At 39.0% G+C, this 20279-nt stretch overlaps 2 protein-coding genes across 2 annotated transcripts in view; both read left to right on the top strand.

Annotated features, from left to right (window-relative positions):
* The first annotated feature begins 6934 nt into the window (after positions 1 to 6934).
* Positions 6935 to 9977, top strand: LOC114657120 (uncharacterized). The gene is made up of 2 exons (XM_028808878.2): positions 6935 to 7012; positions 7928 to 9977. The coding sequence occupies exon 2, from the start codon at positions 8151 to 8153 to the stop codon at positions 9576 to 9578; it is 1428 nt and encodes a 475-aa protein (XP_028664711.1). The 5' UTR covers positions 6935 to 7012; positions 7928 to 8150; the 3' UTR covers positions 9579 to 9977.
* Positions 9978 to 16385: 6408 nt separating this feature from the next.
* The window catches only part of LOC114657397 (tetratricopeptide repeat protein 16), a 41050-nt gene continuing 37156 nt past the window's right edge, over positions 16386 to 20279 (top strand). The window contains exon 1 of the mRNA XM_028809195.2: positions 16386 to 16593. Coding sequence (XP_028665028.2) covers positions 16546 to 16593 — 48 coding nt within the window. The 5' untranslated portion in view covers positions 16386 to 16545. The remainder of the gene's footprint in view (positions 16594 to 20279) is intronic.

Here is a 20279-nt window from a genome sequence, read left to right as displayed (position 1 = left end):
GTCGTAATCTGTAATTAAAGGTTTACAGGTATATATACTGCATATACTGTACAGGGGATGTTGAACTTTTCCATACTTTGTAAATTAGACTACTCAGTTTTTAGCCGCATCAGTGTTGACTCGTTGTATATATTTTTAACCATGTTTAGCTATTTACGTTTTTATTATCTATTTTTTTTCTCACTTTCACAGTCACATAATATTTTGTATGTGGTTGATATCAGTGTGCAATATTTTGTAAATATGACAGTACTAGATTGAAAAATAAAGTATATTTTTGTGAATAATAATGTATAGATGCATATTTTAGACTGTACTAATTTTTAGATGTACTAAAATGATACATAACTGTATATAAATAAAATGTGTAGCTCTATTAAATAAATCGGTCAAGTAGCCTAATGTCTACTTGTGGAGTCCAGTCCAATACTGATTCCTTCTACAGATCTGGTGATGCAGGTGTGGGCTACTGATCCTTAAAGCAACATACCATGGGGGGTACACAAAAACTGCCAGGAATCGGTCAACAGCACGGGAGGAGGTAGTCATCAGCTATGCCTTTAGGTATCACTTGAAGAAGGTCTTGTTAACCCGTCGGCCAAATGGCATTACGCTGAGTTGATCGAGATGCGCATTTCTGACATTTATCACACAATTTTGCTTATGACTTTGGCGATTTTTATTCTCCAAGCCCAAAAAAGCATATCAATTGATCCTGAACATCAACGACGGTCATGTTTTTTGACATTAACGGACTTGTTAATAAAGAGTTTGTTCCTGGTGAACAGAATGACAATACACTGAACAGCTTAAGTGATTGTGAGAATGTCTCCGGAAAAATATTCCGAAAAAGCAGCGCACACAAAACTCGGTTTTCAACCTGACAGCGCACCTGCACACACCGCATTGTCAGTCAAGGAGTTGTTAACCAAAAACAAAGTGCTTGTTGCTTCAAACTCCCACTTGTTGCCAGATCTCATTCCTTGTGACTTTTTTTTGTTCCTGAAGTTGTAATTGAAACTGAAGGGAAAGACGATTTAGTACCATGAAAGAAATCCAGGAAAATCGCAGGAGGCTCTCAACACCATAAAAAAAGATGATTACAGGAGATTTTAACAAGAATTGGGAAATGGCTGGGACCAGTGCATCTCAAGAGGAGTATCTGACAGTACCTAAAATGAAATTGCTGTATGTTGTATAATGAAGTTTTTTTTAAACAATTCTGAGAATTTTAGGGTTCACATTCATATAAGAAAAGTCGCTTTTCAAGAAAAAATCATCTTTTCAATTGGTGTATGATTTTTCTGAGGTGGGCTGGCGCCCTGCCCGGGATTTGTTTCCTGCCTTGCACCCTGTGCTGGCTGGGATTGGCTCCAGCAGACCCCCGTGACCCTGTGTTAGGATATAACGGGTTGGAGAATGACTGAATGATTAACTGTTTGATTTTTTTAATATTTTAAAATATGTATTGATTTTGTAAAGGTAAAATAATATCTGCCATCATTATATTGTGAAGCATTAGACCACTATTTAAACATCAGAGTCTAAGTGTTTGTTGTTTATACAGCTTTCTCATTCTTTATGCAGCTTTCAGTTAATTTAAAATGCTGCTGCAAGAACAATTAAAAGAACGAAAAAGTACAAACACATAACTCCAGTTCTCAAGTCCTTGCACAGACTCCCAGCTAAGAAAGGTCTGATTTCAGAATCCTCCTTTTAAACATATCAGAATCAGAATAACTTTATTGTCATTGTAACAAATACAATGAAAGTAGGTACAGTCCCTGCGGTGTCAAAATATGAAGAAATATAATTACAAAAGGATAAGAAGAAATAAGGTAGAACACAAACATTCAACATAAGACCTTAATTGCACATGAACACTCTTGCACAAGATGTCATCTGTTGCACTGCTGCATTGGAGGTGATGAGGTGGCATTCAATGCTTTAATAGCAACAGGGTAGAAACTGTTATTCAGTCTATTAGTCTTTGTTTCGATGCTCCTATATCTTTTGCCTGATGGCAACAGTTGGAACATGTCATGAGCGGGGTGTGAGGAGTCTTTTAAAATATTTTCTGCCTTCCTGAGGCAGCGAGAGTTCATCCAGAGAAGGTAAAGAGTAGCCGATGATCTGCTGGGCAGTCTTTACGATCTGCTTAAGTGTTTTCCTCTGCGCTGTTGTGCAGCTGGAAAACCACACACAGAGGCAGTGGCACAGGATACTCTCGATAGAGCAGCGATAGAAGGACACCAGCAGTTTTTGGGGGATGTTATTTTTCTTGAGGACTCTCAGGAAATAAAGTCTCTGCTGAGCCTTCTTCGCCAGCTCAGCTGTGTTCACACCCCAGGGCAGGTCTTCCATGATGTGGACTCCCAGGAAGCGGAAGTCTGACACCCTCTCCACAGTCTTATATAAAGTCTTACAAACCATAACATGCATTAAGATCTCAAAAATGCCAGCCTACTTGAGATTCCAGGGATTGGGAGGTTGAGCTTTTAGTTATAGCGCCCTGAATCTGTGCAATAATCTGCCTGCTAATAAAAGAAATGTTCCTTCAGTCTCAGCTGAAGACTTGTGACTTTAGTTTAGCATACCCTGACTAAAGCTGCTGGTTAGCTCTGCATAATGCATCTCTGTTTGTTGGTCATTTGTACAAATTTATAAATAATAACAGCTACAAACCATAATTAAGCCTTCTCTATTCTGTTTGCCTTCCTGGTATCTTGGAAGTCACACTTGATGCTATTGCTCTGCTGTCAAGTTGTTCTCCTACTCATTGAAAAGTCACTTGAAATGCTGGGTGGCTTGTAATTAACCGATGGAAAGATTCTTTCATCAGATTAGATTACCAGCACCGTCTCTACAGTAAAATGACCAGGAGGGGGTGGGCAGTCAGCTGTCTAACGTCTCTAGGACTATGGCTGCTGTGTCTGACTTTGTGTTTGACTTCCGCTGTTAAAACTGACCCTGGTTATTGACTTCCGGTTGTACACCTACCTTCTAATCAAGGATGTGGAGGCAGTTTATGGCTACCAGTACCAGGGTGGACTGGTGTATAACACAGGAAACTATATAATAAAAGGCAGAGGAGACTCTTTTTTGCTCCTTTAATTTGGTCAGTGACATCCTTTACATTTTCCCTAACTCTGTGATGACCAGTGCATTGTGTTGAGCTGGTACCATCACTTCAAGAGAGGCCCAGCAAATCAACAGGTTGGTTAAGAAGGCAGTCTCAGGTATGGGACACACTCCCGACCAACTGCAGGTAGTAGTGAAGGACAGAATAAAGACACAACTGATGGCAGTTATGAACAAGCTGCACATCCTCTCTCTGACACATTAACAGTGAGGATTATAAGTCAACTAATTATTAAACAGAAGTGTCAAGAAACACTACTGGGGCTCCTTCATAGTACCTACAACAATACACCTTTATAGTGCCTTTCTGTGACTGCTCTTATCTTTTGTAATTCTTGTGTTTATCTAAGGAAGGTTGTGTTTGCTGTTTGTTAAAAAAATATTTCTTGAAATTCTATAAAAAGCTAAATTTGCTCTTTGGGAAAATATGGTACTATCCACCAATCTTTTGTATAATGTGACTCTCATATCTATCTATCTATCTATCTATCTATCTATCTATCTATCTATCTATCTATCTATCTATCTATCTATCTATTAGATCACTGTCGGGGAACCGGTGCGCCCGCCGTGGAATTTTCTAGGGGCGCCGCGAAAACTTTTGTAAAATATTTAAAATTGCTAGTGTTTTTGAACTTTTGGTTGATTAAAAATATGTTTAAAAAAATATTTTATGTTGGAAAAACAGATAACGGTTAATCAGATTGTTGAATAAACGAATGTATTTATTTTGAATGCAAGTTAAAATTTTCGCTCTTCACCATTCATTATAATATCAACACCAGCGGTGTCAAAAACACATCTCGTGAGCAGGGCCGGATTTTCCTATAGGCTAACTAGGCTTCAGCCTAGGGCCTCAAGATCAAGAGGGGCCTACATTCAAATTGTTAGCAAAATTAAAATTACACTATTCTAAAAACAGTGAACACTAAAACGCTGAACCGAAAATAAGGAGAAATTCAAGCATATGACTAATAAACAAACATAAAAATGTATTGGTTAAGATCAACGCGTATTACGTATTTTATTATCTCTCATGTAATTTACAAACTTAAAAATGGAAGGTGAAAGAGCCTCATAAGTGGAATAGCCTAGGGCCTCTTTTCATATAAATCCGGCCCTGCTCGTGAGACTTAAAAAGACTCGTTGTTAGACGATCTCGCTCACTGTACGGATAGAAGAAGGCGGAGCAAATATCGAACGAGAAAATACGAACGCTACATTTCGGCTCATGCCGACGAGAGAGTATTGCTGTAGCTGCAGCTCTCACCACTTAATCGCCTGAGTATTACTATGGAAAATTTAACCTTATTTTCGCGCTGACACCGCTGATCAACACTGTAAACTTTGTAAACTCCGTGACCTTTTCCAGTTCTTTGTGGTGAAAAACATTTTGTTGGGACGCAAGCATTCGATACTTCATTGTAATTTAATTCTCAACGATTATCCCTCGCTTTTTATTTACGGTAATTTTAATTAAACTTTATCTAGAAAAAGTCATACATAGTTTATTCTAAAAACTCCCAAAAAACTTAGATGGAGAGATTTCTAATTAGAAAAGATGCAAGTGATAAGAAAGATAAACCGAACAAGAACAGGCAAGATAAGAAAACTGTAACATCAACAGGAAAAAAGCGGAAATACGATGAAGATTATCTTAAATATGGATTCATTCCATCTGATAATGATCCGTCACTGCCGTTTTGCATGATTTGCCGAAGAACTCTCAGCAACGAAGCAATGTTGCCAAGTAAACTACATCGCCATATTGAGGCAAAGCATCGTGAGCAGATGGGCAATCCGATCAGTTATTTCGAGAGTCTTACGGAAATGAAGTCTAAGAAACGCGAGAGACTTCAAATGATCGACAAGGAAATGCGCGTCTGTCTTTCGAAAATTGATCCTCGCATCAATCTCATATGTGCTGAAAAACAATCTCAACGTTCACATTAATTAAATTTGAGATTTATCCGTTGATTCCTTTATTAATAAAATGTATTTCAAACTTGTAAAATTAACTTTTTATTGACGATTGTCCATAGATGGTGTCGTCGCGACTTTATTTATGGGCAGTCCCTCAGGTGAGCCGCGAAAGAAAATTTTTGGACTTAATGCGCCGCAACTCGAAAAAGGTTGTCTTTCAATGTATTAGATAGATAGATAGATAGATAGATAGATAGATAGATAGATAGATAGATAGATAGGAAAGGCACTATCTATCTATCTATCTATCTATCTATCTATCTATCTATTTGATAGTGCCTCTCTGCCTATGTCGTCAAATCAGAAAAAAAACACGAGGAGGTCCATGTTGTGGTCTAATAAAACCAACGGATCCATATTTCATGAATCCAATTAAGAATGAACCTCGAACCCCACAGGTTAAAATACACTGGATTGCCTGATAACTGCCCCACAGGAAAACACAAAATTACAATCTGGGCTTGGCAGTTTGCGTTTACAAGAGGCAAACGAAGGCGAATGTAACGTCAATTAAGCGCCACTACAAAACGCAACTTAAACCAGGGCCGTCTTAACAAAGTAGTGTGCTGGGTCCCATTTTGATAGCAAAACCAGAAACATACATAGGCATCAGAAACATCGTGGGCCCCAGCCAGTGTCCATTGTGCCCGCAGGTTATGACAGCTCTGACTTAAACGCCTAGGCCGCTCAGAGCACATTCATTTAATCAAGAGTTGAACGCCCGTGTGGACAAGGCCTAAGGATAGCGAGTCTCCTCAGAGAGCCATGTAAAAAGTAGAGAGTCTGTCCGTTGGAGCGCTCGGCACCGACGCTACAGTACAGTATTGATCTAAATAAATGTTTTTTTTTAAGAAGAACCACTTGATACCTTTATTTTTATGAGTATGTCTATTCAAAACAATGTAATGGGTGAATTCAACTCCAAATTCATTAGTGTTTACAATTTATGCAGCCTGCTACATCGGTACCATTCTGATTTCTATAAATTAAAAAAGCAGTCAAAATGGACAGACTTAAAATTATTAAATTTTATTCGTTTTATTCTTAAAAAACGCACTTCACCTTAGAATGCGCGTAGTTTGGAATTACAGAAAGGTAAAGTAACAATAGGAGTAACATTACATCAGCTCATTTAAACAATTTGAAAATGTAAAGAAGTCAAATAAGTCTTTAGATTCCTATTCATCCCATGCAATTTAATTCAATTTATTCCTGTAAACATCGCTTTCACGTACACCTTGTATGCGACACACGGTCACTTTGAAATAGTATTGCTGCTGCAAGGAATGCTTATTTCTTACTTTTCATGTTAGTACAATCGTGGTCAACAGTTTTGAGAATGACACAAGTATTGGTTTTCACAGTTTGCTGTTTCAGTGTTTTTAGATCATTTTGTCAGATGTTTCCATGGTATACTGAAGTATAATTATAAGCATTTCATACGTTTGAAAGGCATTTATTGACAATTACATTAAGTTTATGCAAAAAAATTAATAACAAATATGTTTAAAATAATGACACTTAAGATACGGCTTACGTTTGGTGTGCCGCAAATCAAAATGGCTGAGTACGGCGATGTATTTTTATTTTTTCCTTTAATATTCAGCAATGCTTACACAATACTGTATCTTGTTATTCTTTGAATCGATTACAGTGTACTCTTAATCCTAAAAATATGAATAATTCAGTTAAACGCAAAATAAAACTCCCGGCAGCAACTAATGGCGATCGCTAACTACGGAATGAGGCTGGTCTAAACATTTTGAAACATTGGACGTGATGAAGGTTTAACTCCGCCCATAATGCACAAGCGCCACGCCCCAGGGGCACACAAAAGAGCCATCACGAATACACCGGTTGTTAAATGGATCCTCTCTTAAACAGCAAGGTCTATTTGCCTTTATTTTCCACAAATTAACATTTCCTATGTGTAATTTAATTTATGAAATGTATCTTTATTTTATACTGAGATTCGTCAAGTTCAATTTACTGCAATGAGGAAACGAGCATGCCTTGCTTTCCAATTTGGTGTAATGTCGACGACGAGCTTCGTATCTGGTCTGTAACAAAGTAGGAATTCTCCGGAAGCGGGTTACTTTTTTGCTTCCTTCAGATGTTTTCAATGTAGAGGAGCTGTAGTGAATAAGACGAGTAGTAACTTGGCAGGTGACCGAATCAAACGATTTTACCTTTTAGGGCCTAGTCGATATTATAAAAACGGACCATTTGATTTCGGACATCCACTATATATCTCGCCTCCGTAAACCGTTGGAGGTCGCGGGGATGCCGGCGGTAATCGGGGCAACATCATGGGTGGGACCACACACAAATAATATGGAGTTTCTGTGTTCTAACACAACGGCTTTAGCCCCATATTGGGAGATGAAAGCCTTGCTGATGCGAAGTTAAACATGCAGAGTTCACACAGACTATGCCCTGTCTAGAAGTGAAATCCAGTGCAGTGGAGCTCGGACGGCAGCCTTAAGCACGGGACTCCTGTGGTTTCCAAAGTAAATAAGCAGTTTGATGGACAGGTGCTCCAGCCTCAGTTGGGTTTTGAAACGGGTCCCAGCCATACTAAAATTAAGAGGATGTAAAAAAAAAAAAAAAAAGAAGGTAAATGGGTAGTTTAGCATTCTTAAACTACCTTAATCCAAATCCTACCACTGTCAGGCTTAAGGATGAAACTAACACCAGTCATGCTTAATAATTTAAAGGTATTTTATAGTATTTAGACCATACTTTGTAGTTTTGTGGCTTCATGAAATGTGTTAATTACATTTTTTTTTTAAATTTATTTTAGATGTTGCTTAACCGTGCCTCATTCAGTGACCATGACTACAGATGAAAATGACTACATGGCATTTCAGAGGTATCTCCGTCACTACTGTAAATAAGATTTCTTCTGTGCCACTTCCATGCCATTTATGTGGGAACCATAAAACATCTTTAAAAGACTGTCACAAACTTTGTATGTATTGTCTAGTTTTAGAACACACAAGAATAGTTATTTCAAACCCCAGCAAATGTCTGATGAGAATCAAAAACATAATTGTTTGAGTCAGAGGTTTAATATGTCGGAGGTTTCAAAACAGGGGTGTGGAGTTTTCAAAAGACGCTGTCCTCAATGGATGCTGGACACTGAACATAATTGTGGTTATGCTGTGAAAAAAATGTATGTTAAAGAGAAGAAAGGAAAAGCTGAAAATAAGATTATCATTGTTTCTTCACAAAATCCACATGGGAGTGTGTTATCTACCTCAAAGCAAATCCAGATAAGTCCAACTTTCTCTGAAGAGGAGGAATCAAACAGTACATTTCCCCTGGGAGACATTAAGCATTTTTGGGGGGAATTTAACTCCCAGAATTTCAGGCGATCCGAGATTGATGATTCCACTCAGACTTCACCAGTACCTCCATATGAGGGATTCAGCTCCCGCCTTGTCTTTGAATTTTCACAGATAATTCAGTCTCAGCAATTTCAGCTGTTAGAAGTCATTCAGCAGCATTTGAATAGTGAGGAACAGTCAATGCAGGAACAATGGAAAGCTTGGGTTGACCGTGTTGTAGAGCTGGAGCAAAGGGCAAGTGAAAGCTCACCTTCTGGCCAACTTAGTCTTAGAGAAACATCCTCTCCTTATGGAAATCAGACTCTTCATCTTAGAAAAGGAAGCACTCCCACCCAAGACAGTCCACCATCTTTACCAATCAATATCATGCACTTAGATGGACATCCTGATTTAACTGTTGTTGATGATGGTGCGGCTAGCAGCACTGAAGTGAATTTATGGCCATCTAACCTACCTGATGATGTTAACCTTCTGTCAAGTGAATTACACAGCCTAGTTAGACGTGCATCAGAATTTGCTGGCATTGTGGTTTCAGATGGCACTGGGCCAGAAATGGTGCCAGAATTTGAAAGTCTGGTCCAGAGCACTTGGTCAAATCCTGCCAGTGCAAGGCCGTTTCGGGATGTGCATTCTAAACTGTACCTAATGAGTGAAAACCAGGGCCATCTGTACTGTCAAATGCCTCCACTGAGCATGCTTGTGCCTAGCATGTTTCAGACAAGAGAACTAAAGGACAATGATAAATCTAATAAGAAATTTAGAGGCATAGAAAATCTTGCAGAAAAAGTCTACCAGACAGGGGCCATGCTGGTCAGGGTCACAAACTACCTTCGGTATCTCTCCGATTACCAGGAAAGGCTCCTTTGTGAGCTCACAGAGGAGACCACTGTGCCACGTTCCCAAGCAATCCTTTCTGAACTCCAGCTTATCGGGAAGTTTTCTTTTCAGTTGTCTTGCCATCAGGCTGAGTTGTCTGGCCGAGCTATGGCATTTTCTGTTGCCATTCGAAGACAAGTTTGGGTGCATAAAACAGAAAACAAGAAGCAATGTAAGGTCACTTTAGCAGACTGGCCATTTATGATTGACAAAGAGGCTGTAATTTAGATTTATCAGGGTAAAAAGTTTAAAATGGATGCAAAAATCATGCCATCTGCTGTATGAAAAGTTAAGGCTGTTACCGGTCAGTTAGTTAAAGTCATTTCACTGTTAAGACTATTATAGGAATGGCCAATTTGTAAATTTTTGCAAAAATGTTCTTTGGGGAAAATTTAATATTTGAGACATTATTGGCTTGCAGTTTGAGAGGTAAAATTTCAATATTCTGTAATAAACCAAGGATTGTTTGTTAATGATTCAAGTAATACATTTATGCTGTTAAAAATTGTTCAACAAAGAGTTCATTTTCCAATTGTTTTTTTTTTACTAGTTTCCTTGTTTAAGACCAGTTTTTATGTCATTGTAATATTATTTTGCTTGTATTCTCTTTAACTAATAAAACATATTTCTTTCACCTCTATTTCTTAAAGTTTTCAAAAGATCTTTGTGCATCCCTTCATTCATTTATTCATATTCTAAACCCAGCTGTGGTATTGCAGAGTTGTGGGGTCAAAGCCTGTCCTGGCAGCTTTGGGTATGAGGTGGAGACCAACCTGGTATGGGGCACCACTCTGATCTCTGTGGCACTAAAGCTTAAAATGGTGCTGTGATATGTTGATGTCTTCGTTAGAAAGTCACAGATTAATATCATTGTAAATGTTTGGTTTGTGTTGAATTTCCACTTGAATACCAGTTTGTCTGAGGATATTTACAGTTTTTTACTTAAAAAGGGGGCGGTGGAATGGTTAGCACCGCTATCTCATAAATCCAATGTCAAATCCTGTACCTGGTTGGTATCTCTGTGGCATGTGCAGTATCTCCATGCGTCTACTGGGGTTTTCCTTCCCACATCCCAAAAGATGTGCTAGTTAAGTTGATTTGTGATTTTAGATTGTTACATGGGCGGCATGGTGACGCAGTGGTAGCGCTGCTGCCTCGCAATAAGGAGACTTGGGTTTGCTTCCCGGGTCCTCCCTGTGTGGAGTTTGCATGTACTCCCAGTTTCTGTGTGGGTTTCCTCCCACAGTCCAAAGACATGCAGGTTAGGTGCATTGGCGATCCTAAATTGTCCGTAGTGTGTGGTTGGTGTGTGTGTGCCCTGCGGTGGGCTGGCGCCCTGCCCGGGGTTTGATTCCTGCCTTGCGCCCAGTGTTGGCTGGGATTGTCTCTGGCAGACCCCCTTGACCCTGTAGTTAGGATATAGCGGGTTGGATAATAGATGGATGGATTGTTACATTGTGAATATTAGTGTGAAGATGCATGGGCCCTGTGATGGATTGGCATAGTTCACTTACTCACAATATTGTTTAACTTGCCAGTGGTCACCACTTACCATAAACAGTAAAGTAGTTTGGGGCAGAATGCAAATCATTTGGACAAAAGCTCTAACAAACCAGGTTTGGTGATGCCTGTTCTATTGTAAATTGATCCAGACAAAGACATACTATATATGCACATGTACGCATTTAAAAAAGATTGTATTGATGCCACATTTAGGTAAATAAATATATAGGTATCATGATTGATTAAATGAGGTTCCTTTTTTGTTTAGGTGTATGTAAGGAATATACAATTTCATTTTTCTTTTTTCATGTATATGCATGCTGTTTCTGCATTGTACCAAGTGCTGCCAGTATTGGCTCCAGCCCCTGTAGCCTTGAATTGTATTAAATGGGTTTATGTGTATTATGCTATATTATAAAAGTAAGTGACTGGTGCAGGCTAAAGATAAGAGAACATTCTTAACAGCACATATTCCAATTCAAGGTAACTGCAGGCCTATTTCAGCAGCATGGTGTAAAAAATAAACTAACCCCGGATGAGACACCATTCTATTTGATTCATATACAAAGTTATTCTTGCCATTCAGAAAAAAAAAATTGCTTTATTTCACAATAATTATTGCATTACTTCGCAAAGATATTGAATGCTGGGGTCAGGTAAAACATCATGCACATGAGTACTCTGGCTGTGAGAGGTTAAGCACGTGTGTTGCATCCAATCAAGAGATGAATTGAACCACAGTTATAGACATATGCTGTATATTTAGGCTTGCATGGGTTGTGGGGTATATTAAAGCTGCATAGTTTAGGGTCACAGGGGACCAGTGATTAATTATTCTAGCAGCACTTGGAAGTAGGGCAATAAGCAGCCATGGTGGATGGCATGCCACTCCTTTGCAGGGCTCAACAGCACTGCCAATCTTAAAAGAATTTGCAATGTGCAATTCAGTAACATAACCTTATAAACTAGGGGGCTCCGCCCCCTGCTCGCTTCGCTCGCCAACCCCTGGTGTTGGGAATGACAAAGAGCGTGATGTATGAATGAGATATAGAATAGTGTGAAGGTGTAGTTGATGCAAATATAAAGCAAACAATAAAGTGTGTGGCACAGTGTAAAGGTTTATTGGAAAATTTCTTTGTACACGCCGTTTAAGTGTAAAAGGTAATTCCAGGTCAGAACTTGTAATGTCAATGAAGATGGTTATTGTTGTGATCAGAGTCAAGTTTGTCAGAGCTTAGAAAGAGTTGTGTCTCTCCAGGAAGTAATGGAATGACTTGGGTATTTATGTTTTCCACATTAATATTTTTTGGACATAATATAGTGTGTTGTGTTAAAAGGGGCATTTGGTCTAATGAGATTGCTGTTCCAAATCTGTCTGTAACTAAGTCGTCGCAGATAAAGGCTTGAGGAATTGTAATAATATGTGGGTGAAGTCCATCTGTATTGGTGAGTGTAGCATCTCCCAGTTGTAATAAGCAATTGTTATGATCTGGTTCTGGACATCGCATGTTTTGTACTAACTGTATCTTTTGAAAGCGATGCCAATTGTCTGCGTATTTTAAGGTGCACTGAACAATAGCTGAGCGCATGGCATGTGTAAGAATAGCTAAGCACTGTCTAAAATCTCCTCCTAATAAAAGTACTTTTCCTCCAAAAGGAATATTATTATTCATAAACGTTTGTAGAGGTTTATGAATGGTGTTGAGTAAGTGACTGGATGCAATTGTACATTCATCAGTAATTAACATTTTTGCAAGACGGATGTCACGTGCAGTGCCACCGTTAATGTTCATAGTGGATACCGATTTGTAGTATTTAATGCAGTTGATAAAGATTTCACTTTCAGGTACATCGTTAGTTAGAAGCTTCTGTAGATATTCAGGATATGAATGTAAAGGAGGCAGTCTAATTTGACCCTTTTGACAACAACATGTAAATGTATTACTTGTATTGCCAGTTGTTTCTTCAGGGAAGTGAACTGAATGACAATGATTGCAAATGACATTCATTAATCCGAATGAATTTTCCTGGTGTATGTTTTGCTTGTGCCGTTTGAGAGGCGCGTTGTTGCATGTGTAGTATTTGGGACGTGTTGTTTTGAAGCTGTAATCCATTTGCCTGTGCTGTGTGAGAATCCCGTTCTATCCTTCGCTGCCTTTAACGTATGTCTGAGACGGGAGGTGTTTCGTTTTGAATCCGTGCCTGTTGCGATGCAGCACTTTGATTGATAGATTGCGTCATGTGGATCTAGGATGTAGATTTGTGCATATTTGCGTTGTTGATTTGTTTCAGGGTGCACTGTTCCAATGCGATGCAGTATTTGTGCACATATGCGAAAGCAGTATGGGCCATTGCCTTTTGGTGGCCTGATATTTACTCCGGTAGATGCAAAAGCAAATGAACTATTGTAGGATCTAATGCAGTTCATAAAGTTTTTACTTTTAGGTACATCGTTAGTTAGAAACTTTAGTTGAGCTTTGCGTTTTTGGAGCCGAGACATTTTTTCTTCTAGAAATATGGATAAGTAATAAGGAGTATTGCACTCACTGTTAATATGGAGCCTTTTCTGCAGTTGAACGGTTAATAGTGCCTTATTGTAATGAGATCCAGCTATGCTGCATAGTGTGAATTGTGTTTGGTCCCGTTATCCGAGCGGTATCGTTTTGTACCTGTGATCGTGAATTCATGACTTATTTGTTCTTGAGCGTGAGAAATATGGATAAGTAATAAGGAGGATCGCACTCACTGTTAATATGGAGCCTTTTCTGCGGTTGAACGGTTAATAGTGCCTCATTGTAATGAGATCTACGTATGCTGCATATTGTGAACGTGTTGAGATGACGTATGTTTAATACGTACGATTCATTTAGAAATGGGGCTTTGTGTGTCATTTGTTATTTATGTTACTGTGGTCGTGGGTCTGAATCGTCGTTTTTGTGTACGTTTCGTGTGCTATGTCCGTAGTCTGTCCCGTTTCGTGTCCAATGGGCTTTGTATGGTGCTCTTGGCTTCTTTTTTTTTGTGTGCTTCTGGCTTGTTGAATCCTCCTCTTTGTGTGCGTCCAGTTTCGTGTGCAATGGGATTAAATCCTCCTCTTTGTATGTGTCCCGTCCGTTGCTTGTGTGTGTGTGTGGGGGGGGGGGGGGGGGGGGGTGTTTGCGGGCTCTTTTTTTTTGTGTTCCAGGGGCTTGTTGAATCGTCCTCTTTGTGTGTATCCCGTCCGTTGCTTGTGTGTGTGTGGGGGGGGGGGGGGTGTTTTGCTCGTGCGGCGCTGTGTGCGTCGCCTGCGTTTGACTCCTTTTTTCTCTGCTCACTCCTTTTTTCTGTGGTCTTGTCCGCCTCTCGCGCCGCCTCATTTCTTGGGGCGCCTGTGCAGTACGTCTTTTTGCGGCTACGGCCCATGGCCGGATGTCCCTGTGTCCATCCGGTTTAGCATTCTCGGTTAGTAATATGGTGCGGTAGCCAGTGTTCATACTTCAAATCTCTGGGTGCTCATGTTGCAGATGGAAAAAGGAGATGGATGTTATTTACTTCACGGCGCATGAAGGGATAAATATATTTTCTTTAATTAAGAAGTATTACTGACACATTTGCAATATTCAGTGTTGAACAGGTAATCATATGCAGTTAAGCACACTTACTACTACCAATGAATTCAGAAATGCCTGGGGAGAACATGTAAACTCCATGTGGACCCTGGCACTCTGAGGCAGGAATGACAGCTCTGCGCTACCACTTTGCCAGTGTTAAAACACCTGTGCGAAACATACAACCTTTTAACCTGATTAAAACTAAATGTATGCCTATAATGTATATTCTGCTCTTATCATTTTATTACAAGCTACTGTATGTACTTAATCTATCTGTCAACAGCTGTCACTAGACAACCAGAACACATGCGTGCACGATAATAGTGGCAGCTGTAATCAATATCTTTTTGAAATAATGCAATCATTTTGTGAAATAAGACAATAAGTATTGTGAAATAATGCAATATATACTGCAAAATAACACAATACGTTTGTGAAATGACACAATTCTTTTACAAAATAACAGTTTGAATGGTGGGAGTAAGCAATGGTAAAACTCATACAAAGAAAACATTAAATATTGTTTCATTCATTCCACTAACCCAAATATTGTTTCATTCATTTTCCTAACCCACTGTTTTGGGCCCCCTGGGTACCTTGGCATAAACAAAGGAACCTTTGAATTATCCTAAGCTTCAAATTAGATTAGATTAGAGATCTTTATTGTCACATACAGTAAAAAAGCGTACTGATATTCGTGTGCCAGAGTTGCAGGGGTGAATGGGGTAGTGAAGTATGTACAGGCAATAAGAATAAAATAACTAAATACATTAAATAATTAAGAGTAGCAGAAGATAAGTAAATGCAGTAAATATGAGTATCAAGTGCAAAACAGAACTATACAGACATATGGATTGAGTTTAACAGTAAAAGATGGCAGTACACATTTAACGTATACTGCAATTACACATAAACCATTAAACGGTGGGTACAGTGCAGGGCATGTAAGAAGGCTACAGAGAGTCAACACAAAGTTGTAGCCCTAAAAATGACTGATGGCTAAGTATTCGTAGCTAATTAGGTCCTTGTCGACGGCTCTTTTGGGTGCTTGGCTCGTTGCCGCGTAACTCACAATTAGACTTCACACATTCCGCCATACCTGTTGGGTGCGCGAAAAAATTGCGCATGCGCACAACTCTCACCAGGACATCGCGTAAAACGTGGTTGCTTGGATACAGATAAATCACGCGCGCCCAAACAAACGCGGAAAGCAAGGCTTGAGCTGCGCACCTATATATGTGACATATGTTAACATTAGGAGAAAGAGACGCAGCTGTCAAGGAGAATTTGCACGAATTTCAATGAAGTAAAACTAGCTTTGCAGTTTTGTGTTATATAGAGAGCCATCATACGTGCTCGCGCTTTGCAGATGGACATTGCTGCGGTGCCCACACTCTATGTGTATTCCGCATGACAGGAGCTCGTTTCGTCATTTTCTTTGCTGTTGTATTGCTGAAATTGGATTACAGTATACTGAAGGTGAACATTCACTGTGACATTTTTCATTACCCGCTTATTCGAAAAAAGAGTCAGGGGACAACGTGTCGCTTACGTGGTTTTTGTGTGTTTAATTTACAACCTGATTAACCTCTCTTACAAGTCTAAACCAAATGCATCACACATGCGAACAATGTATCAATAAAATTCTTCTGTTTAATTCTGTTTTATCGAGAGAAAGCGTTTCACTTAAATTATGTTTTCTGTTGATGTTTTCAAATCCTGAATTCTTTCAGGTGATAAAAAATTATTTTATATTGGGCTAACGGCTTTATCCAAATCGGTATACTAGCTCAGCCTTTCTTACAGTAAGTTAGTCTCTTTATAGCTACAGCACAGGCAGGTTAAGTTAGTTACTTTAAGTGACGTCGAGGCAGGGATCGAACGCATAAAATCTTGTTTTAAAGTCGAGTGAGTACCTTAGCTATTACAACATTGTTAATTTGTATAAAGGCTGAAATGAAAGTTGTTTACCACACCATCACAGTTCATAATGCTTGTCAGTAATTTATTGGTATAATACAAAGCAAGTGTTAATAATGTATGCAGTATACATTAATTTTTTAAACTAAATTTGTTAACAGTGGAAGAAATCCTTTACCGTAATGGATTTGTCTTGCAAGGATGTTGAGGACTTCACATATGTGCAGCAGGTAAGAAGTCTCAGACAAGGTGATAATATTTTGTAGGGTGAAATGTTTCTTTTAAAGACTTGGATATAAATCAGTCTTCCACTTCAGAAGCAGTAACTCTTCTCACTTAGTGAAAATATTTGTAGTATGCATAACTCATTAAATATGGATTTCAGAAGTCACTTTTCAAGTATAGGGATGTCTACAAACAATCCTGACAGCTGTGGGTGCAAAGCAGGAACTGAAATGGGAAAACTCGCCTGTTGTTGAGTTAATTTCTGCTGTTCACATTTCTAATACATTTTATTTACTTGTGTATCAATATAGCCTCAATGTATTAAGTGCACTTTGTAAATCTGTAGATACTGCAAAAAGGAGGGATGCCGAATTTTAAGGCATAAACCTACTATAGAATTATTAAAAGTGCTTCCTTTTCAGGATCATGGGGCTCCTGAACCTGTCTTGCTATTGTAGGAAAAAATAAGATATAGCAAATTTGATAATCAAAATATAACTTTGCATACACATTAAAAATATTAGTTGGAACTGCTGCTCTGTATATTACTTTTTTCTCCAATCATTAGATCTTTTTTTAGCATGGTGATTAACTTTTTTTTTTACCTTTGTATACAGCATGGATATACATGAAAAAAGAAAACTGTGAAATAGTATATTCCTTACTGTACATACACCTAAAGAAAAAAAGAACCTCATTTAATCAATCATGATACCTATATATTTACTTACCTAAATGTGGCATCAATACAATATTTTTTAAATGTGTACACGTTGATATATAGTATGTCTTTGTCTGAATCAATAATTTACAATAGAACAGGCATCACCAAACCTGGTTTGTTAGAGCTTTTGTCCAAATGATTTGCATTCTACACCAAACTACTTTACTGTTTATGGTAAGTGGTGACCACTGGCAAGTTAAACAATATTGTGAGTAAGTGAACTATTTTATTAATGCAATCCTTGTACTAACCAAACCTTTTATTCATTAGGGTGCCCATTGATTTCAGTTATATTGAGACGTAATGGATGTTTATTGGGCTCAATATTATACATCTAGTGTGCAAGATAGATAGATTTATGTCAAAAGAAATTTACAGGGTTACCGCAAAAGACATAAAAAACAAAAATATATACATATAATAAGAATTATTATAGTCTTAAGTTGTTAACAAGGTATAAATACACATTTAACGAGTTATATTCAGTATAAGTATATAATAAGTCAAGTGTTGGTGTTTAGTAAGTGCAAAGTGTATGAGCTGCACATACTTCTCAGTTACAATTTCACAGTACAGGATGTTGGTTATTGGCAAAGTACAGTATATTAGCACAGTATATTGCACACTTGGCCGAGGGGTCATTATAGAGCCTGATGGCTGAGGGTAGAAATGACCTGACTGAGCAACACAGTTGTCTCAAGTCTGTTATTGATTGTACTCCATTAGTAAGCCATTCTGTCAAGTAAGCGAACCAGTCGCCGTGGTGCAACGTCAGTGGCTTCACCTAAGGCGCTGATATCCGAGACTCGATCCCCATAAGGAGAAGCAATGGTGCATACACCTGATGAGCCCCAATTAGGAAGAAACACATGTCGTGTACTCTTTGTATTATTTGACGGGTATTGTATCATATAAGGGTGGCACGGTGGCGCAGTGGTAGCGCTGCTGCCTCACAGTAAGGAGACCTGAGTTCGCTTCCCGAGTCCTCTCTGCCCGGAGTTTGCACATTCTCCCAGTGTCTGCGTGGGTTTCCTCCAGGTGCTCCGGTTTCCTCCCACGGTCCAAAGATATTCGGGTTAGGTGCATTGGTGATCCTAAATTGTCCCTAGTGTGTGCTTGGTGTGTGTGTGTGTATGCCCTGTGGTGGGCTGGTGCCCTGCCCAGGATTTGTTTCTGCCTTGTGCCCTGTGTTGGCTGGGATTGGCTCCCCTGTGACCCTGTAGTTAGGGTATAGTGGGTTGGATAATGGATGGATGGATGAATCATATATACTATATATATATATTTTTTCTAAAAACTAAAACCTTTGTCTGGTCAAAATTTTCCTTAGCTCCTTTTCCACAACCTTTCAGATTAACAGAGGTGTATTCTTTGATTTAAAATTTTCCAGGCAGGCAGAACACATCATTTATTCTGTGCATGCAAATTTCTTAATTTGCACAAGTTAATTAAAGAGTTGCACTCCAGATAATAATTCATTCCACTGTAATTTCTAGGAAAGTCTGATTATAAAATGCCATTTAGAAGGCAGATCAATACTGTAACCACCTATATTTCTTATCTTTTCAGTCCTGCTTGCTTCAGCTGCTTTATTATAAAGCCTACTGCATTTTTAGATTTTAATGTGCACTTAAATTAATTAATTTATCTAAAAATGTAAAGGAGATTGAGTGAAGTAGTTATCAGTGTTTAGTAAATGTCTATGTTTTAATATATTTGTGAAAAGTTGAATGCTTAGTAGGAGAGACCAAACAGTTTTTTGTCTGCTTTTCCCAAAACCAAAGACACATTCCAAAACTGTTAGGAGTACTAAGTGAAGATCATTCATAATTCAGTGCTGCATTTTGAAGTTAAATAAGATTAGGAGCCATACATTTTGCCCTTTTCCTATGTGAAAAATATAAAATATATAATTTAGTATATGCTTGACACAAAGCATGAAAAGTTTTTTTGTTTGCATTTTTTTGTGAAAGTGGACATAAAAGTATGATTGTTCAGGTGTTCAATCTGGAACAAAGCCATTTTACATATGAAAGAAATGGAGATGTCTTTGGCTTTCTTTGCAAACATTTTGATTGATAAATTACATATCAGTATTTCTTATTATGTATGTTGAAATGAAGGAGGCTGCATCTGTATCAACATTTTCTGGCAAGAAGTGGCAGGGTTTGCACTAAGAAGAAACACAGCACATTGCCAAGGATATGCCGTGCAGTTAGTGTTTGATCAATCTTTTATAAACACATTAAAACTACCTGACAGTCAGCAAAAAGTAAATGTTTTAGATAGGGCACAACGTACAAGAAGCGTTTAATTAGAGAAGTGGACTTTGTAAATGTGCCTTAAAGGACAATACATAGAGTTGATTCTTGGAAAATGTACTTAGAATTTCAAATCAATGCTACTGATTTTGATAAGTCAGACCCATTTGAAGCAGTTCACTTTTTTATTGAAACAAAAATATCCATTGTGAAAGATAGCCCGGACACAGACAGACACTGAGGCTCACAATGTCCCAAAACACACACTTTTTAATTGTAACAATGCACACACACAATACTGTGCATAACCACAAGGCTCAGTCCTTTGCACTTCTCTTCAGCCGTCTCCACTCCTCCCTCGCAAGCTCCGTCTTCTCCCTCCCGACTCCGGCTTCCCGAATGGAGTGAGGCGGCCCCTTTCATCCCGTCCCGGATGTGCTCCAAGTGTTCTGTGATGGTTTTCTGGCAACACTTCCTGGGGTGGCGGAAGTGCTGCCCTTGCACCTGGAAGCACTCCGGGTGTACACAGTTCCTGGTTCGGCAGCACTTCCTGATGTGGCGGAAGTGCTGTCCTCCAGGGCCATGGCCCCACCAAGTGGTTGAGCTTCCAATCTCCATATCCGCGGCCCCTGATGGAATCCAAGGGGGCTGCCCTCTTGTGCCCAGGGGAGATATTGCCCCTCTCCCAATCCTTCCCTGCTCCAGG

The sequence above is a fragment of the Erpetoichthys calabaricus genome, chromosome 9 (assembly GCF_900747795.2).
Source record: "Erpetoichthys calabaricus chromosome 9, fErpCal1.3, whole genome shotgun sequence".
Lineage (NCBI taxonomy): Eukaryota > Metazoa > Chordata > Cladistia > Polypteriformes > Polypteridae > Erpetoichthys > Erpetoichthys calabaricus.
The sequence above is the reverse complement of the archived record's forward strand: the minus strand, read 5'-3'. Positions and strand labels throughout refer to the sequence as shown.

Bases quoted from the DNA above. Each gene is read 5' to 3' on its own strand.
- LOC114657120 (XM_028808878.2), top strand. From the start codon at position 8,151: ATGTCTGATGAGAATCAAAAACATAATTGTTTGAGTCAGAGGTTTAAT.